A 19,846-nucleotide genomic window follows, 5' to 3' on the forward strand; every position below is an offset into this window, starting at 1 on the left:
TAAAGGAGGAAGAGAGAAACTAACATAAGACAAATGGGAAGCAAACAAAATATGCGGTGGTGTGGTGTTGTGTGACATTAAATGTTGATGGCCACTATTTCTGGATTGAGTGTACTTCAGTAATGGCTCCATCACCAATAAAAGGCGAAAGATTTATGCGATTTGAAGAGAAACCAGAGTATTCATTGCAGACCTGTATAACAAAAACTTTAAGCTCCACCACCATAGCTTTTCTCCAAAAAATTGCATTACTTTGTTTTCCAACTGAAATCAAATTTTACTTCTTTCTCAGTTTCCTAATCATCTAATAACACTCTTGGTAGTAAGGATTTTGGATAGCTAACTCTTAGCTTGAAGCACTGTCTCTAAGTAATGAATACCAAAACAGCAGTATGATTTTAGTAATACACTATATTATGCCAGCTCTTCATTTTTTCATCCAAAGGACTACAAAACTCTTTGCAAACGCTAACTAATTAGATCTCACCCAGCACAAATATTTTCCACAGAAACACACACAGAAATACAGAAAGCTGGCAGCCTTTGACAAACATGAACACTTCCACTAAACATGCAAAAGATATCTTGAAAGTAGATGTCATGCCACTGCAGGCAAAATGAATAAGTAGATGTAATAAGAGGTAGCCAGCATATTGAAATTTTCTTCCCCTACAACATTCTCCAACCCCACCCCATACATAAGATGCTGACAAAGGTTTTTTATAAATGGAAAAGAAAAGAAAAAGCCACATATTCCAAAATCTTAAATAAATATTTTAAGTTTTCTGTAATTTCCTAATCCCTACCATTAGAATTTAATAAGACTCTTGTTTCTATCACCCTCACAAGTTTTACAATGCTGTTGGAAAACTCAATAAAAGTTTCTAAGCTATTTTTTGCACAAGTTTTTGAATCATTTTAGATTTAAAAAGTAATTCATACTGAACTGCTACTTTAACATTTGCCAGTGTTACAAGACATCGAACAACTAAGGTGATCTTTCTCTAGCATATGCTACAGGAATCACTTGTCATTCCATCAAAAACTTAGTATATCTGATGTATTCTAGTGTAACCACTCTTAAAATACTTCAAATATAAAAAGAAGCAACTAATGGTGAAGTTCAAGAAGATCCAGATTAATTCCAAAATGTGTAACCGTGACTAAAGGGTTAGCAGGTACATCTGTAGCAGTCTGTAGTATTTTGACTAAATAATCAGAAACTGGGAACTATAGCAAGTATTACAGCTTATTTATCAAGAAGCAGAAGACAGAGACTAGTGGAAGTAAACATGGTTAGACAAAAACAGTTTTCTTAAATCATTTACAATCACTAAAATGTTATCAAAAATAGAAGATACACATAGGCTCACTAGTTTGGCTGTAATTTGGGGTGGGAACTACTCTTCCAGTATTAGCCATGCACTGACCACAACCGTAACTCTATCAAGACTCCTTTAACTAGCTTGGCATATAACTGCATTTACTCAGATACAAAATGACCTTGAATATAAGACAACCCACTACTAATTAGATTCTATATATGGAAACTTTATTACTTTATTACAGTTTTCCAGATACAAAATCTAATTATTGGAGATGTGCCTTTAACATCCTCAAGCACCCCCCCAGCCCCCTTCCCACTGCTTCCCTTCCCTGTTACTGCAGGGAAAATAAATCTGGGGGGTTAAGTAGCCCCCTTGCACTCCCCAACTTCTTCCCTCTCCAGCCTCTCCCCCGGCTCCTTACTTGTAGACTCTACTTTCCCTAAGCACATGAAAGTGAGGGGCAAATCTGAAAATGGTGACTTTGAAATAAACTCACCTGAAGTAATTCACAGATAGGCAAATTACTACAGGTACCTGAAGACTTAGTTCATCCAGGATTGATGCATTTAACTTTTTTTGGAAACTGGTGCAAGTTTTAACACAGGTACTCTATAAATACACTTTTAAGCAGCATTTTGTAACTTCCTTACATGTAGTACAAACTATGCATCATATTAGTCCAAAGCTAAAAGGCTCATGATTTACCATATAGAATCACAGAAAATTAGGTTTGGAAGGGACCTCAGGAGGTTATCTAGTCCAACCCCCTGCTCAAAGCAGGACCATCCCCAACTAGATCATCCCAGCCAAGGCTGTCTACCCAGGTCTTAAAAACCTCCAAGGTAGAGATTCCACAACCACTATAGAGAGCCTGTTCCAGTGCTTTACTACCCTCTCAGTGATAAAGTTTTTCCTAATATCTAACCTAAACTTCCCTTGCTGCAACTTGAGACCATTGCTCCTTGTTTTCTTACCTACCACCACTGAGAACAGTCTAGCTCTACCCTCCTTGGAACCACCCTTCAGGTAGTTGAAGGCTGCTATTAAATCCCCCTTCAGTCTCCTCTTCTCCAGATTAAATAAACCCAGCTACCTCAGCCTCTCCTCAGTCATGTGCCCCAGCTCCCCAACCATTTTTGTTGCCCTCTGCAATTTGTCCACATCCTTTCTGTAGTGGGGGGTCCAAAATTGGACACAGGACTCCAGATGTGGCTTCACCAGTGCTGAATAGAGGGGAACAATCACTTCCCTCAATCTGCTGGCAATGCTCCTACTAATGCAGACCAGTATGCAATTATCCTTCTTCACAACAAGGGCACACTGTTGGCTCATATTTGGCTTACTGTTCACTGTAACCCCCAGGTCCTTTTCTGCAGAGCTGCTGCTTAGCCAGTCAGTCCCCAGCCTATACCAGTGCATGGGATTGCTCTGTTCTACGTGCAAGACTTTGCCCTTGTCCCTATTGAACTGCATGAGATTTCTTTTGGCCCAATCATCCAATTTGTCAAAGTTTCTCTAAATCAGTGTTTCTCAACCGTTTCAGTTGCAAGTACCCCCTAACTTCTAAACATTTTAATAAGTACCCCAACACTCAATTTTCCAGGGGATTTCATATTTACAGACTAATGCGTGCCGTATGTTAGAAGAAAGGCAGTGTATATAAGGCCGTGATATGACAGATGTCTGATCTGGTGTGGGTAGGGTTGCCATCTTTTACACCAGGGTGCACAACTCAAGTATGTACCTGGGCTAGAGGTGATGTTGGCCACAGCTAGAAGGGCTGAACCCAGTGCTGTGCAAAGCACGGAACACCAAATTATTACTGGAGAATTAAAAAAAAATTTGCCATAGTTTTGAGAGGAGGAAGGGGCAAGAGAGAAAAAGAGGGCGAGAGGGTGAGAAAAAGAGGGTGAGAGAGAGACAGACAAGGAGGCAGCTGCTGCCAGCCATGGAGCTTGGGCTGTTCCCAGCAGGTGGCTGGAAGGCTGCAAGCCCTGCTGCAAGCAGCCAGGCTCTGTGGCTGGCAGCAGCTATGCAGACCCTGGGCTGACTACAGCCAGGAGGCTGCAAAGAGCTGCTCCGGGATCACGTACCTTGGAGCGGACGGTGTGGGGGGGGTCTCAAGGCAGCACAGCCTGGAAAAGCCTGGTGCTGCTGCCAGCCCCCACAGAGTGGGGATAGGGTCTGAGGCAGCGCAACCCTCCCCCACTCTCTGCTTTGAGGCGTGCTTGCAGTTACCAGTATGGAGAGGATGCCAGGGCTGCGGAACCTGGTGCAGCTGTTTGCAGCCTGCCCGCTGCAGCTGCCCAGAGCCCAGGCAGGCTACAGGAGGGTGCTGGCAGTGGCACCAGGCTTTTCCCTGCACTTGGTGGTGGCACGGGCGGTGGGGGGGGGGAGAAGGCTGGGAAGGACTAAGGAGGTGGCAGCAGCTCCCCTCCCATCACCACAGCCTGCCCCGAACGTCGGGAAGAGCCTGGTGCCACCACCAGCCCCAGCCTGCAGCACCAGCTTGCTCCCTCCCGCACACAGTGAACTGGGCTCCAGGCGGGCCGGGTCATGGGGCAATCCCCACAGTGCAGGAGGGAGCAGGGCAGTGCCCTGCCCCTACTGCACTCTCTCCTGCACTGTGGAGGGGTCTCAGTCTGCCCCCCAAGCCCAGGCAGGATAAAGAAAGAAACTTACCTGCCTGTGACTGGGTCAGTAGGGAGTGCATGGGTATGTGTGCCTGCCCTCCCCCTCCTGCAACAGCCTGTAGCCAGCTGGGGGTGGGGTGCGGTAGGCAAGGGGCCAGTAGCAAACATGGCGGTGGTGGTGGCAGGGGGAGCAGCAGCACTCCCTTGCTACGGGGGTTTCGGCACCCATGTACCCCCAGGGGTACGTGTACCACAGGTTGAAAAACTATGCTCTAAATCTTAACCCTACATTCCAAAGTATCCACTATTCCCACCGGCTTGGTGTCATATGCAAATTTGTTGAGGGTGCACTTCATCCCATTTTCCAGATCACTGATGAAGATTATGAACAAAACTGGGCCCAGGACCGACCCCTGGGGCACTTCACTTGAGACATGCTGCCAACTTAGTCTTTGCAAACCCTTGCAGTCAAGGACGATTCTCTTCCATGACTGTCTTATCTGTGTGTCCAAAGATGGCTGATGAGGCCTATCTTGGATTGACAGACTCTACTGCAGCTCAGAGATGTGTTTCCATGTCGGGTGGGTAGTGCTGGATTTTTTATTTGGTTTGTGGCACGCTGTTTCTGCTACTCCTGCTTTTCCATCTCCTGTTGTTGCTGTGAAGTTTCAAAGTACTGAGATCCCTGCAGCAGACTCTCCCCCTTTTGGGCAGCCCTGGGTGATAGTCTGTCATGAGTTGACACTGATGTTGCATTTTAAGTTGGTCTTGAGAACCCTACAGCACATTCTATGCTCTCTTCTTGAGCATATGCTTTGGCTGATCTGGAAGAATAAAACTTACTGTAGGAGTCTGGAGTCAGACATCCAGATGACATGGCTAACCCAATGAAGTTGATGCCGGATGATAACTGCTTCAATACTCATGGTGTTTGCTTGCAGGAGGATGCTAACATTGGTAAGTCTTTCTTCCCACCGGCTTCAGAGGATCTTCTGCAGGCAGTGTTGATGATACTTCTTGAACAACTTTAGATGTCTCCTGTACGTTGTCCACAAATCAGCTCCATACAGTAAGGTGGGGATCACAACTGCTTGATAAACCATCAGCTTGGTTTCAGATCTGATGGCACAATCTTCAAACACCCATTTCTTCAGGCATCCAAAGGCTGCACTTGCACATTTGAGACAATGCTGGATTTCTTCAATGTCAGCCTTCTGTAAGAGATGGCTTCTGAGGTACATTCTCCAGAGTCTCACCCTGGATCTAGATTACCGGAGCTGGGGACTTTTCCCGTACGAGCTTGTTGGTAGAGGACCTTAGTCTTCTGAATGTTAAGTGTCAGTCGCATTTTCTTGCATGCCTTGTTAAAGATGCTGACAATGGTCTGCTTCCGAGTAAGCGCACACTACAGCATCATCAGCATACTGGAGCTCATTGATTGTGATCTGGGTGGTCTTGGTTTTGGCTTGGAGTCAACTGAGGTTAAACAGCTTACTATCCATATCCATTTGATAGTTTAGCTCCACTCCAGTTGGAAGCTTGGTGATCAGATGTAACACTGCAACAAGGCATATTGAGAAGAATGTTGGAGCAATGATGCAGCCTTGCTTAACTCCCATTTTAACCTCAAAGGGATCTGTGATAGATCCATTACTGAGAACCACTGCTGGCACACTGTCATGGTGACAAATTTTGGTGGGCATTCATACTTCAAAAGGATCCTCCACAACACTTCATGGCTGACAGTCTAAATGAGTGGTCACCAACCGGTTGATATCTATTGACTATTTGATTAAGGAGCCTCTTGCAGTCAGTCTGAGGCTGAGGGGGGCTGAGTATGTGTGTGCATGCATGTGCATGCCCCCCCCCCAGCCCAGCAGGTCAGTCTGTGGGGGAGGGAAGAGGCAGGGGCCAGACTGAGGCCCCTGTGGTGAGGGACAGAGTGCAGCAGAGGCAGGAAGCAGAGGGACAGAAGCAGGAGCAGGCATAAGGTGCATGGGGGCCTGGCTGGGCAGGTGGACTGAGCTTGGGCGGCTCATCCAGGGGCGTGGAGGGGCTCCCACCGCTGTGTGCACCCCAGCAGAGGCCCTGTGGGGCATATGCCACCCCCATCTGTGTGCAGCAGAGGTGGCTGCTGTTGCAGGCTGGGCTTTGTGCCCCGAGCCCTGCTGAAGCTGGCCTGGGAGCACCCCGAAGCCACGTGCACCCAGCACCAGGCAGACAGGGGATGAGGCTCAGCCCAGTAGTGGGATGCATGTGGCATCAACCTGCTCCCGGGCCAGCTACAGCAGGGGTGCAAAGCCCACTCTATAATGGCAGGGGCCCCCCCGGGGGGGTGCCCCCCAGATCTGCACACGGAGTGGGGCAGTGCCAGGCTCTTCCTGGTGGGGGTGCTGGGCTGGACTGAGCTCAGGCCAGGCGGCAGCGGCATTGGGAGCAGGGGTATGGTGGGGGAGAATGCTGCAGTTACCTGAAAATTCACTGCAGTACGACCCAAACCCCTTTGTGGGTATGAGCCTGGTGCAGCCTTCCCCTCCCCTTTCAGGGCATGGGGGCCGTGTGCCCAGAATCTGCGCAGGAGGGGAGGGCGGGCTGGGAGGCTGCGCTGGGTTCTTCCCAGCAGGGGGTTGGGTTGCACTGTTTGGGGAAGGGAGCGGCAGTGGCGCTGGGAGGGAGGTTTGGGGGGTGGCTATAATTAATTTTCAGGAGGCTGTAGTCCCCTCATAGCCTGGCTCCTAGCACTGCCGCTGTCTGGCCCGAGTGCAACCCGCCCCAATACCCCCACCAGGAAGAGCCCGGTACCACCCTGGCCCCAGCCTGCCTGCAGATCCGGGGCCACATCCCCACCCCATGCCATCCCAGGCTGCGTGCCTCACCTCCCAGTGGACCAGCCGCTTGCAGCTCTGTCCCACACCCTGCCTCGGCTGTGCAGGGCCTGCCCCAACACCAGTCTCTCCCTCACCGCCGTGGCAGGGAGCAGATTGAGGCCCCAGCAGTGAGGGAGGGATTGGGGCACAGGCAGGAACAGGGGCTGGGGGAAGTGGTGGATAAGCAGAGGCCTGGGGGACATGTGCCCCCCAGACCCCTGCTTGTCCTGCCACCCAGCCCAGCCAGGGCCCCACTTCCCCCTGCCTCTGCCTCGGACTGCTGGGGCCTTGATCTGCCCCACCCCCGCAAAGCCCTTTCCCCTCCCCCACAGACTTACCTGTTGGGGGGAGGGTGCGCCCTCAAATAATTTTTTTTCTCCCTCTGCTTTGATCTGCCCCCCTTCCCCTCCCCACAGACTGACCTGTGCGGGGGAGGGAGAGTGTGGCACACAGTGGATGCTGGGTTGCTTTTTAATTAAAAAAGTGATCTCCTAGTTGAAAAGGTTGGAGATCACTGGTCTAAAGCTTTTGTGAGGTCAAATAAGGTCACAGAGAGGTTTATGTTGCTCCCAACATTTCTCCTGCAGCTGGCAAGGTATGAAGATCATGTCAGTTGTGCCTTTTGATGCCCTAAACCCACAATGAGATTCCAGGAGGAGCTCTTCAGCAAGTTAAGGGAGATGGTTCTGAAGGGTTCTCGCAATGGATTTTTCTTGCGATAAACAACAAGGTGATTCCCTCTGTAGCTTCCACAGTCGCAGTTGTCTCTTTTCTTGAAGACTGTAACAATCACAGTATCCCTGAGGTCATCTGGGATTTCCTCATCATTCCAAATCCTTAAAATGAGACCATGAAGCTATAATATGAGCTCCTCGCCTCCCTGTTTTAAGATTTCAGTGGGGATTCCATCTGTTCCAGATACCTTGTTGTTCTTCATCTGCTTGATGGCTTTCCTCAACTCATCAGGCTTGGGAGGGATTCTGAGATCATCTGACTGGGTGTTGTGGGATGGAGGTTGAGAACATTCTCATCAACAGCAGAGTCTCGATTAAGAAGGTCTTTAAAATGCTCCTTCCAATGGACATTGATGGCTCCCCTTTCCTTAATCACATCTACACCATGCTTCAGTCTCAAGGGGGTTGGCCCCCGAGTGCTCGGACCGTATGTGGATTCAGTGGCACTGAAGAAGCTGTGCGTATCGTGGATATCAGCCAGATGCTGAATCTCCTTACCCCTGTCTTCCCACCATTTGTTCTTGATATTGCGCATCCACTTTTGGACCTCTGCCGTGGCTTGTTGGAGATTCAATTTTTTTTTGTCCGGAGTTCGTGTCATTTTTCCAAGCACAAAAGGCCTTGCACTTGCAATCTATCAACTCTTGGCTCTCCTGGTCACTCAAACCTGTCTTGATGTTTCCTGGTAGAGAATCCAAGCATCTCTTCACAGGTACTGATGAAGGGGACCTTGATGGCACCCCACCTGCCACTGACATTATCCCATTGTTGTTGACTGGAATTCAACAGTTTTTTTGTTGAGACACTGGTGGAGGAGGCTTTGATTGCTTGGGTCCTTGAGTCCTTCAGTGCTTATCTTCTGTTGGCATTGCTTTTGCTGCAGCTGTCGTTAGTTACAGCTGCCAAATCACACTCCTATCTCACCAACTGCTAGACGATATTCTTGTAACCGCTGCCTTCATGCCAGTTCATGACTAGGAGCTTCCAGACCTCACAATCCTGCTCCCGTTGCCATTAGCTAGTCACCAAAGGGCTTGAGGGATGTGCTGGCATGGAAGACACCTGTGCAGCAGAATGAGATCCCCAGTTGTCTTTGTCTCCTTGCCATCAGATCAAGGTCCTGTTCTGTCAGGAGCCATGTGGAAGCTGATATCCAGCAGTTTCTCCACAATAAAAGAAGTCACACACAGGCTGCCAACTAAACATCAAGTAACTGATCGCTACCTTCTAAGCCCGATGATCCAGTCAGTTTTCTATCCACCTGACACTCCATTCATCCAACTCATTTCCTTATCTTGTTTGCTAGAATATTGTGGGAGACCATACCAAAAACCTTGCTAAAGTCAAGTCATATCATGTTCACTGCTCTCCCTGCATCCAGAATCAGTCATCTCATCATAGAACTCAGTCAGGATGGTCAGGTATGACTTGGCCTTGGTGAATCCATGTTGACTGATCCTAATCATGTTTTCTCTCTTCCAAGTACTTAGAAATGTATGGCTTGAGGACCTGTTCCATGATTTTTCCAGGGACTGAGGTGAGGTTGACTGGTCTGTAGTTTCCTGGATCCTCCTTCTTCCCTTTCTTAAATATAGGTCATTGGGCTGGGCCCCAACAGAGTCAAGAGCATTGCAAGCCATGGTGACCCCACAGGTCAGCACTGCTCAGTACATGTGTGTACTGCAGATATCCCACACAAAGAAGCCATGTACTAATTAGCCCCCTACTACTGGGTGTTCCAGTCACAAATTCTGGGACTCTCCAAAAATGTATACGCAGATGAGGTGCAGGGCAACTTGGTCCACCTACAACCCTTGATTGGCTATCTTTTTGTCTCCTAGTTCTTCAGAGGTGCAACTATATGGAGTTTTAAGGCGTGTGTAGACGAAATGGGGGCCCTAAATTGAAGTGGTGGGTTTTAAAAAATACCGCTTCAATTTAGGGCTGATTAAACCCCCGTGTCGTGCACACACCCCACTGACTTACCTGCCTCTCTGGCAGACAGGGCATGGGAGGTGAGCTGCCGGTGGGCAGAGCGGTCACTGGGCTGTGGGGGGGGGGGGGGCCCTGGTGCTTCCCTCCGCAGCAGCTGTAGCCCCCCTCTAGTGGCACCCGTCCGCAGGCACCCGGCTCGGGTGGTCCCTGGGGGAAGCACCAGGCCCCCATGCAGCTCGCAGGCTTGGGGGGGAGGGGCAGAGGGGGAAGGGAGGAGGAGGAGGAGGAGGGAAGAGATCAGACTTGCCGCTTTTCTTGGGCAGAGCTGCTTTCCGGGGCTGCTGTCAGGCTGCCTGCAGGGCTTCCTGCAGAGCTGTGGAGTTGCATGGAGCTTGGTGCTTTGCTCCATGGCTGTAGGGGCAGCAAACTAAAACTCCGTGAAGGAGTTTTAGTTTGCTGCGCCCCAAGTCATTTAAGGCGCATTACACTGACAAATTTCCTACAGAGGCTGGAATTAATGTCAATACACTGCTGAGGTGTGCAAACACTAACACCATTAAAGTGGTGCAAAAGCATTTAGCTTGCTTTAAAGTGTCGTGCACACATGCCTCTCATTTTGTCTACACACAGCCTTAGTCTCTAGTATAAGAAAATGCAAGGAATGAAGTGCCATCTTTTGCTAACTTACTTTAAGGAAATAATTATTATTCAGTTTTATCTTAAAAATCTTTGCTTTTTCAAGGTCAGGCAAAGGTGCCAATAAACTGGGTATCAGTATAGCACAGAAGATACGGCATCCATTAATAGAATGGCAGATTTTATTGACCAGTTGAAATAACTGTTTCAGATTTCCCTTGGTCAGCCTAGTTCCCATCACCATTAAGCTAATTTATCAGCCTTTGATAAATCAAAGTGCAGGATTAAAACATCACCACTACTTAAAAATGCAAGTCTTTGAAGATTTTTGTAACACCCACCTCAAGTACTTGGCAGTCAAAGCCTTCATATGTTTCTGTTGGGAGAAAAGAAACAAGTATGCACTTAATTTATGTATTCAATTATCTGGCAATACAGAACTCTCCAGGTGATATTACTCTGCAAATGGTGGAAACTTCTTATACAACTCTAGTTTATAAATCTCTGCAGCAAGTTACTTAAGCATAGCTTGCAGCACCAAAGCACTAAAAATTAGGCCCAACACTTGCTATTTTTTGATGATCTGCAAAGGTATTTTGAAATGCAACTGAGGTTATTCATTAACAGAATTCATCATGGCACTAAATAACACAGATTAACATCCAATGTTCATTTACCTACATCTCTATCAACATCATATAAAACATTACCTGCTTATAGTGCCCCTTTACTGTCTACAATGGATGGGGTGATCCCTACATGTAAGAATGAATGAGCACTGATCGGACATCAATACCAAATAGACAGACAAGCCTATGGCAGAATACTTTAACCTACATGGACATTCCATCTCTGGCCTCAGAGTGGCTGTTTTTAGGTAACAAAACTTCAAAACTGAACTTGAACAGAAAACTGAAGACCAAAAATTTATCCACAGATTGGACTGCATTACATATGGTTCAAATGGAGACTTCAGATTCTTACCCCATTACCTGGATTAGCTTTTATAACCCATATGACCCTTGGTGAGTGAACTGCTTTTTTTCTCTCCTATCCACCTTTTCCCTCCCAGTAGCGCTCCCTCCTCTTTCCTCTCCACTTCCCTATCCTTTGTATTCTAATCACTGCTTTCTATTTAGCAGCTCTGCTTCCTGTAGTCCCTTCATAGCATTTAATGAAGTAAGCCCTCTGCTTAAAAAAGCTTAAGGTATACATCTATGATTTAGTTAGTCTATAAAGATGCAACTGTACCCAGCCTTCTGCCTCTATTCATGCATTCATTCTCAAAATAAAATAGGCATTCAGTCTATTTCTAAAATAAAACCCACCTTTCATTTTCCAATGAAAGCTACCCAAATGTCAAGTTTGTCATTGACCACTGGCTCCTGGTTTCTGGAAAGCCCCATCATGCATTATGCCATCATGAAATTTGCAGTGCAAACTCCATGAAACGGTAAGATAAATGTTAGGTGTTTTTTCGTTTTACAAGCAATTCTTAATGTTCTTATTTGATCATATCTCATGGGATATTAAATGTATTTTGGAACACTGGCCATTATTAAAAATAACTTGCCTTATCAGCAGGGATCCTGGTTTTCTCTGTTTAAAATTGCAAATTCTCTGATTAAAACCCCCCAAATCCATGTTTTTCCACAATTAAAATGAAATGCCATTATACATAGGCATATCAGTTGAACAGAACATTTTATTAATATACTTACAATTAGTACAATATACTAACCTGGTCTCTTTTTATTAACAGGCCACAAAGTACTTAGATGCAGGAGTGGAGATAGATGTTATTTACTTGGACTTTAAAAAGGCTTTCAACGTAGTGTCATACCCAGCTCTTACAAGCAAACTGAGCAGCTGTGATATGGATTTTTTCTCAGTAAGGTGGGTGAAAAACTGGTTTATGGGACGCACCCAGAGAGTGGTGGTGGATGGGGCGGTTTCTCCCTGGAGAGATGTGTGCAGTGGTGTCCCCCAGGGCTCTGTCCTTGGACCAGTGCTGTTCAATATCTTCATCAGTGATTTGGAGGAGGGGGCTGAAAGCACTCTGTCCAAATTTACAGACGACACTAAACTATGGGGTACAGTCAACACGCTAGAGGGCAGAGAGTGAACCCAGGCAGATATGGACAGACTGGGGAAGTGGGCGGATCAGAATAGGAAGCAATTTAACAAGGATAAATGCAAGGTGCTACACCTGGGGAGAAAGAATCTCCAATACACCTACAGACTGGGAAGTACCATTCTGAGTACCAACAACAGTGGAAAGGGATCTTGGAGTCTTAGTCGATGCAAAAATGAACATGAGTCACCAATGTGATGAGGCTAACTGCACTCTTTCTTATATTAATAGGTGCATCACAAGCAGGTCAAGGGAGGAGATACTTCCTCTCTCTGTGTCATTGGTCAGGCCGCAGTTGGAGTAGTGCGTCCAGTTTTGGGCACTGCACTTCAAGAGGGAGGTGGATAGCCTTGACAGTGTTCAGAGAAGGGCTACTCTTATGGCTGAGGGTCAGCGGGTAAGATCCTATGAAGACAGACTGAAGAACCTGAATCTCTTCAGCCTCTGCAAGAGAAGGCTGAGAGGTGATCTTGTGGTTGCCTAAAAATTCATCTGGGGGAGGGGAGGGCAGGACAGCAGGGAATAGGGGATACTCTATTTACCAGGGCACCCCTCGGGTTTACTAGAAATACCAGCCACAAACTAAAGAAGAGTAGATTTAGATTGGATATCAGGAAGAAATTCTTTACGGTGAGGGTTGCCAAAATATGGAATGGGCTTCCAAGGGAGGTGGTGCTCTCCCCTACCTTGGAGGTGTTCAAGAAGAGATTAGACAAGCACCTAGCTGGGGTTATTTAACCCCAGCGCTCTTTCCTGCCTAGTGCAGGGGGTCAGACTTGATCTACAAGGTCCCTTCTGACTCTATGAAATTTAAAGCAATTTGGAAGCCCATCAGTGCTTCAATCACTATAATAAAATAAATTCTAAATGTCTATATATTTTGGTGTTTGATTTTGGGTTTTTTTATCATGGAAAAATCAAGAGCTTCTCCTGCCCCCTTCACTTACCAGGATGTGGGTTCAGTTGTGGCTATCTCTCACCAACTGCTTTGTGGCACTGAGAAGCTCTGATATGCCAGTGACCTGCCCATGCCATTGCCCCTCACTCCAAAGCCACAGCCCCCCCAAGCCCTGCCGGTGCCCCTCACACCTGACCCACAGCCTTCTGGTCCTGTTGGTGCCCCTCTCCTGACCCACAGCTCCCCGCCCCCTCCCAGCCATGGGGCCAGGGACCCAAGTCTGTAGCCTCCTTGCCCCCTCAGCAGTGCTCGAGCCCTCGCTGCCACTTGTGGAAGGTGCCAGTTACTGTGGCCAGAGCGGAGCATGAAGCCTGGATCCCCCACCTCCACAGGTGGCATAGTTTGAGTGGAACACGGGAGGGGCAATGGATGAGGGTTGCCTGCTGCGGGCTTGGGGCTCTCCACTCTCATGCCTTCTCCAAAGGGGCCTCTGTGACTTAGCAGGCAGCACCTGGTGTGGGAGCAGAGTGGGGCTTGGAGGCTTGATGTCACTGCCAGGAGCCCTGCACTGCCATGGTGAGGTGCCCCCTACCCACCCAGCAGCAGTAGGGGGCACAACTTTCCGCTGCTACTCCTGCTGCTGCCGGGTAGGCAGGGGGTGCCTTGCCAGAGCAGTGTGGGGCTCCTGGTGGCGGCACCAAGCCTCCCTGCGCTACTGGGCAATGGGGGGGGAAGGGAGGGAGAGGCATCAGGACAGGGAGCCATGAGCCCACAGTGGCCAACCCATATCTGCTTCAACCCTGCACGCAAATCTGGGGGGGGCACATGCCTCCCATCTCCCCTCCCGGGAATGCACACAGTGCCAGGGAGCCAGCCCCTCAGTGCCCGCTACATGAGCCACCTGCAACTCTGTTCTGCTCCTCACCCAGGCCCTATGGCCACACATTCCTGCCCCAGTCCTCGGCCCCAAGCACTACCCTGGCTGGGCAGCACCCCCAGTCCAGCTCCCTCACTATGAGGTCCTCAATCTGCCCCCTCACCCCCCAGTGTTAAAATGCAATGAATGATTCACATTGTCCAATTCATTTATGCACTCAATATGCATTTCTAAGTCTATGAAAATGGCTAAGTCTTAGCCTCCTGCAGAGGCTCTGCAATGACACAAAGACATCACTACAAAACTGGGTTCTGAACTAAAAGTCTATTAACCTAGATTACAGCTAGGGTGATAACTGACCACTATGCTGACTTGTATTTCAGCTTCAAGTGTCAGCAAAGTTGTTGCATTTTCCACCTTAAAAACATGGAAAGTTTTAGTCTTAAGTTACACAAAAAATTGTATCTTCTTTACTGCAGGGTTTTTGGTTGTAGTTGTGTTGGTCTAAGAACACAGACAGGCAAGGCTCTTTAGGTAAAAGTGATATCTATTATTAGACCAACTAAGTAGTTGGAACAAAGTTCTTTGCAAGCTTTCAAGCACGAGCACCCTTCTTCAGGCATAGGGAGACTCCCATGAGTACTAGGCCTGAAGAAGGGTGCTTGTACCCAAAAGCTTGTAAAGAACTTTGCTCCAACTACTCAGTTGGTCTAATAAAAGATATCACATCTACCCAAAGAACCTTGCCTACAAAAAATTTAAAGTTCAGCTAATTCCGAATTTGAAAGCAAGAAAGCATCCAACGGTCAAAGACTGGAACAAGCTACCTAGAGAAACAGTGGGATATCTATCCTTGAAAGTTTTCAAGAGCAGGTTAAACAGACACTTGGCTGGGACTGTTTGGTCAGGGATGATCCTGCCTTGAGCAGGAGGCTGGACTAGATAACACTGTGAGGTCACTTCCACCTTGACATTACTTAGATAGAAAAAAACCCATTGCTATCCTGCACCACGCTAGCTATATATCAGATTGCTCTTACTCACTGCTGCTAAATAAAATTATATGCAATACAGAGGTGTACTGAATTCAGTTTAAAGGTTGTTATCAACCATTTATGGCAAGAAGCATGAAGCCCATCCTCAAAAATGTGCACTGTTACTGAGCAGGAATTTAAAGCCACACAGATTATTCTTTATGAAGACATAAGAAATGTAGAATACCATCTTACTTTTTAAATGTACTATAATTTAATCTCAGACACATAACTCAAGACTACAAACTATTTTGAGGGTTTTTTAATTCAATTAATGTTTTAATGTATATTTGTTTCAGTTTTTCTAATGCACCTAGGAAGCCATACAAGGACCACAATGATCAAAAAATGATTACAATGTGATCAAAGAGAGAGAGAGGGGTCAAGAAACCTGCCTGTCTCAGAGACATTAGGGAATTTCTCAAAAAGAAAAAAGACGCGTACATGCAATAGAAAAATAGTTCGGGATCTACAGAAAAGTATGTTTATGCGGCCAGGGTCTGCAGACATGAGACAAGGAAAGCCAAGGCATCCATGGAAATCAAGCTGGTGACCAAAATTAAAGATAACAAAAAATCCTTCTATAGGTACATCGGGAGCAAGGAAAAAAAAAAAAAAAATCAAGCTCCACTGTAGCACCCCTACTGAACATGGAGGGGAATCCCACAGTTGAGCAAAAAAGGTAGAGCTCCTTAATAATTACTTTGCATCAGTATTCCTGAAACCAGGCAAGAACTGGTCACCAGACCAGGGGCACAGGGAATAAGGCAATGACAGTGGCCCTAAAAAAATTAGTCCAGAACAGGTGAAAACACTCTTAGATCATTTGGACACTTTCCAGTTGGCTGGGCCAGACAACCGTCACCCGAGAGTGCTGAAAGAGCTGGCCGAGCTCACAGTGGTGCCTCTGGCGGGGCTGTTCGAGGAGTCATGTAACTCAGGCGTTGTCCCTAAGAACTGCAAGAAGACTAACGTGGCCCCATCTTTAAGAAGGAGAGAAAGAGGGATGACCTTGCGAACTATAGACTGGTCAGTCTGACTTCGGTCCTGGGGAAGATCTTTGAAAAAATTGTCAAGGAGGCCATCAACCACAAGCTCGCATCTGGTGGCATACTGAGACGCAACCAGCATGGCTTTGTAGAGGGGAGGTCATGCCTAACAAACCTGGTGCCCTTTTATGACCAGGTAACTAACCACCTGGACATGGGACAGGAGGTGGTCATCATCTATCTAGGTCTCAGCAAGGCCTTTGATACTGTTTCCCATGAAATCCTCTTAGTTAAGTTGGAGAGTACTGGCCTAGACCAGGCTACAGTGAGGTGGTTTGGGAACTGGCTCAGGAAACAGTCCCAACAAGTCATAATTGATGGGGTGGCCTCATCCTGGAAGGCTGTCTCCAATGGTATACCCCAGGGATCAGTGCTTGAGCTTGTGCTCGTTAACATCTTCATTAATGACTTGGATGAGGGAGCAAAAATCGCAATGATTAAGTTTGCGGATGTTACCAAGCTGTGGGGACAAGCTGGCACATCAGAGTACAGGTCAAGGATTCAGGAAGATCTTGACAGGGTGGTCCTATGGGCTGAACAAAACCATACGAGGTTTAACAGAGACAAATGCTGGGTCTTTCATCTGGGTAGGAAGAATCCTCACCATATCTACACAATGGCTGGCGCTGCATCTGAAAGGGACCTAGCGGTGTCAAATTGACCAAGGGATGAATATGAGTCACCAGTGTGACAAAGTTGCCAACAGAGCAAATAGAACTCTGCAGTGCATCAGCCGATGCGTCACCAACAGATCCAGAGAGGTACTCCTCCCCCTCTATTTGGCGTTGGTGAGGACACAGCTGGAGTACTGTATCCACTTTTGGGCACCACAGTTCAAGAAGAATGTCGACAAGTTCAAAAGGGTGCAGAGAAGGGCTACACGCATGATCAAGGGCCTGGGTGACAGCCCCTATGAAGAGAGGCTTCAAGATCTGGGTTTGTTCAGCCTGAGCAAAAGAAGGGCGAGCAGTGACTTGATAGCTGCCTACAAATATTTCAAGAGATAAACACCAGGATCTAGGAGAACAACTTTTCAGAAAAGCCTCCTGTGGGAAGACATGGACCAATGGACACAAGCTAGTCAAGGAAAAGTTTCGGCTGGACATAATGAAAAACTTATTTTCCATACGGGTAACTAGAATCTGGAACACACTTCCAGCAGAGGTGGTGCAGTTGCCGTCTCTGGCGGTCTTTAAGAGGAGGCTGGACAAATACCTCATTGAGCTTGTTTGAACCCAATTACCTCCTGCCCATGGCAGAGGACTGGACTTGATGATCTCACAAGTCCCTTCCAGTCCTTCTTTCTATGATTCTAAGGAGATTCTTGTCTGACTTTTCCCTAGTTATAAAAAAAGCACTGACATTTTTAAATAGGCAACGGAGTAAAATGCAACCTTTTAATGTAAGGTAAGTGAAAGTAGATGACAACTGAAAAGTGTTTCCAATACTATGTCATGAGCTAAATCATTCAGCTTTAGACAGAAAAAGTGTTAATGAATGATTTATATGTTATAACCACAGTCAGATTCAGGAAAAGGGATGGGAAACAATGTAATGGGGGAAGGAGAAGTTCCTCCACCCTACAATATATTAAGCCTTTGCATTTAACTAGTTTTAAAGCAACTTGAAAGCATTTTAGTCCTCTCCCAACTCAGCATGCCACTAGTTTACCTAAATTTGACTTCAGAACACGCTGCACCAGTGCGTACCTTTTTCACTCAGTAGCTTTTGATATGAAACAGTAACATTAAAAAGGGCATCGTTAACTTCGGGGAAAAAAATAAAAGCACATTTCTATTTGACAAACAATGTTCCTTCCACACTTACAAACATCACTTAATATTACAATAAAACTGTTTAACGGAAAGAAAAATCCACTATTTTTTCAGCTTATACTTGACTGCCTTGTGGTTGGGTCAATTTCCTTGCTTTCCCTTCCCAAGTCATTTAATCTATTTCAATTAATAAGAAAGTACTTATTAGAATTACAGGAGAGCAGAAAATACTACCAAGTTTTTAAAAAAGGTTAGCAAATACTATTCAAAGGCTGCTTTTAGAAATTGAAAAGTTTTGAAAGCAAATTAAAAAAAAAAAAATCAAGCTGTCAATGCCATTAATATTTTTATCAGTGGTATTTTTACCTTTTTGTTTAAACTAAATATGCCTATTATGGCACCAATCTAATGAACATTTATTCAACATGACCATTAGTCACACTGAAATTAATGGTACTACTCATGGTGATAAAACTAAGTGTGCATATAAATGCTATTAGCAAAAGTTTCCATTTCTTTTATAATGGAAGAATTTAAAATATGAATGTATTTTTGATTGGTGTACGTTAAGATAATATAATGGGTGACTGTGCACTTAAAGTACAGAAGCGGAGTCTGCAAATCTGTGGTCTATTCCCTATTTGCCCAGACTTGAGAGCTGACACTGCAAATCACCAGCTTCTCAAGTCTCATGATTTTCTATCTGCAAAATGTGGAAAATTATGCAATGAATTGACTTGAGCAAGTGAATGAGTATCACTGCCCTCCTAATGAGTATTTGTTTTAGATTTAAAGTGAAATTTAAAGGAACAATTTAAGCATCTCTATTAGTCAATTAATAAAAGAAATAAATTATATTAAACTTGGAGGAGCTGACCAGACAAATAAAAACAATGCTCTGCCCCCAGACCTAGGAATTGGAAGGCAGGCAGAAACAAAATAAGAACCATATATTATACCTTGGGAAAATAATACAAAAGAGAATATTCTGGTATTTCACTAATGCGGGCCACAAAAATTACTCTAAATAAATTCAACAAGAAAACAAAGCTAAGGAGGTAGTAATGCTGAGAGACACACAAGGGGAACAGTTGAAAGTAATGTGAACGCAAATTTACAGGTGATAAAACTACAAAAATGACAAGCTAATTTTGGTTCTGGTTTGCAAGGAAAAAGACAAAACTTCCAAAAAGGGAGGAACCTCCTTCTTTCTACAGCTCTGAATTAATATTTTAAGGTGTTTTGCATCAGCCCCTGACAGAAAGTTATCTGAAAACTTTATGAAAGTGAAGGAAATTCATAAGGGAAAGCCCACCAAACAGAGAGACTGGGAAGATGAAAGAAGTATTAGAAAACCTAAATCCATATAATTTTGTTAAGGTCCTACATATTCTGAAATTTTGTGCCATGGTATCCACCACCCCTTGCTACACGTACGCTCCAGAATTCAAAGGCTTACTTTGGAAGGAAAAAAATATCTTGCGAATCCTGATTATGTGAAAAGAGGCTGGAAAACATGAATCAAATATAATAAGCACAGTGATCTCAGAGTCTGCAGACAGCCCGAAACAACAGTGCTTAGGAATATGAATATCTCATAAATCTCAGTAAAAATACCTGCATATAATAAAAGCCTTAGTTTGTCTGTCTGTCCATAATGCTTTATGAGCACTCTGATTGGCTGTCTCAGCAACCAATCACAATGCTGACTGAAACAACCAATCAAAGTGCTCTGCACAAACAGACACATGGTGGAGTGCTGCCATGACAGTGGGGATTGAGCGCCGGAGCAGTGGGGCAAGGCCAGCAATGCTGGCCTCAGCTACCACCCTGCTCCTTGGAGGCAGTGGTAGTGTTGGGTGCTGGTGGCGCTGGCCTCACCCCCCGACTCTGGCCTTGCTGCTGCATCCAAGGTGTGGCCTCACACCCCATCTCCCCCTGGCCCT

The 19,846-nt window shown here is 46.1% G+C and overlaps 1 protein-coding gene across 1 annotated transcript in view; it reads right to left on the reverse strand.

Moving 5' to 3' along the window:
- MRPS5 (mitochondrial ribosomal protein S5) overlaps positions 1-19,846 on the reverse strand; it is a 114,088-nt gene that overhangs the window by 50,603 nt on the left and 43,639 nt on the right. The window contains exon 5 of the mRNA XM_006027957.3: positions 10,475-10,509. Within this exon, the coding sequence (XP_006028019.1) occupies positions 10,475-10,509 (35 nt within the window). The remainder of the gene's footprint in view (positions 1-10,474; positions 10,510-19,846) is intronic.

The sequence above is a fragment of the Alligator sinensis genome, unplaced genomic scaffold, assembly GCF_000455745.1.
Source record: "Alligator sinensis unplaced genomic scaffold, ASM45574v1 scaffold239_2, whole genome shotgun sequence".
Taxonomy (NCBI): domain Eukaryota; kingdom Metazoa; phylum Chordata; order Crocodylia; family Alligatoridae; genus Alligator; species Alligator sinensis.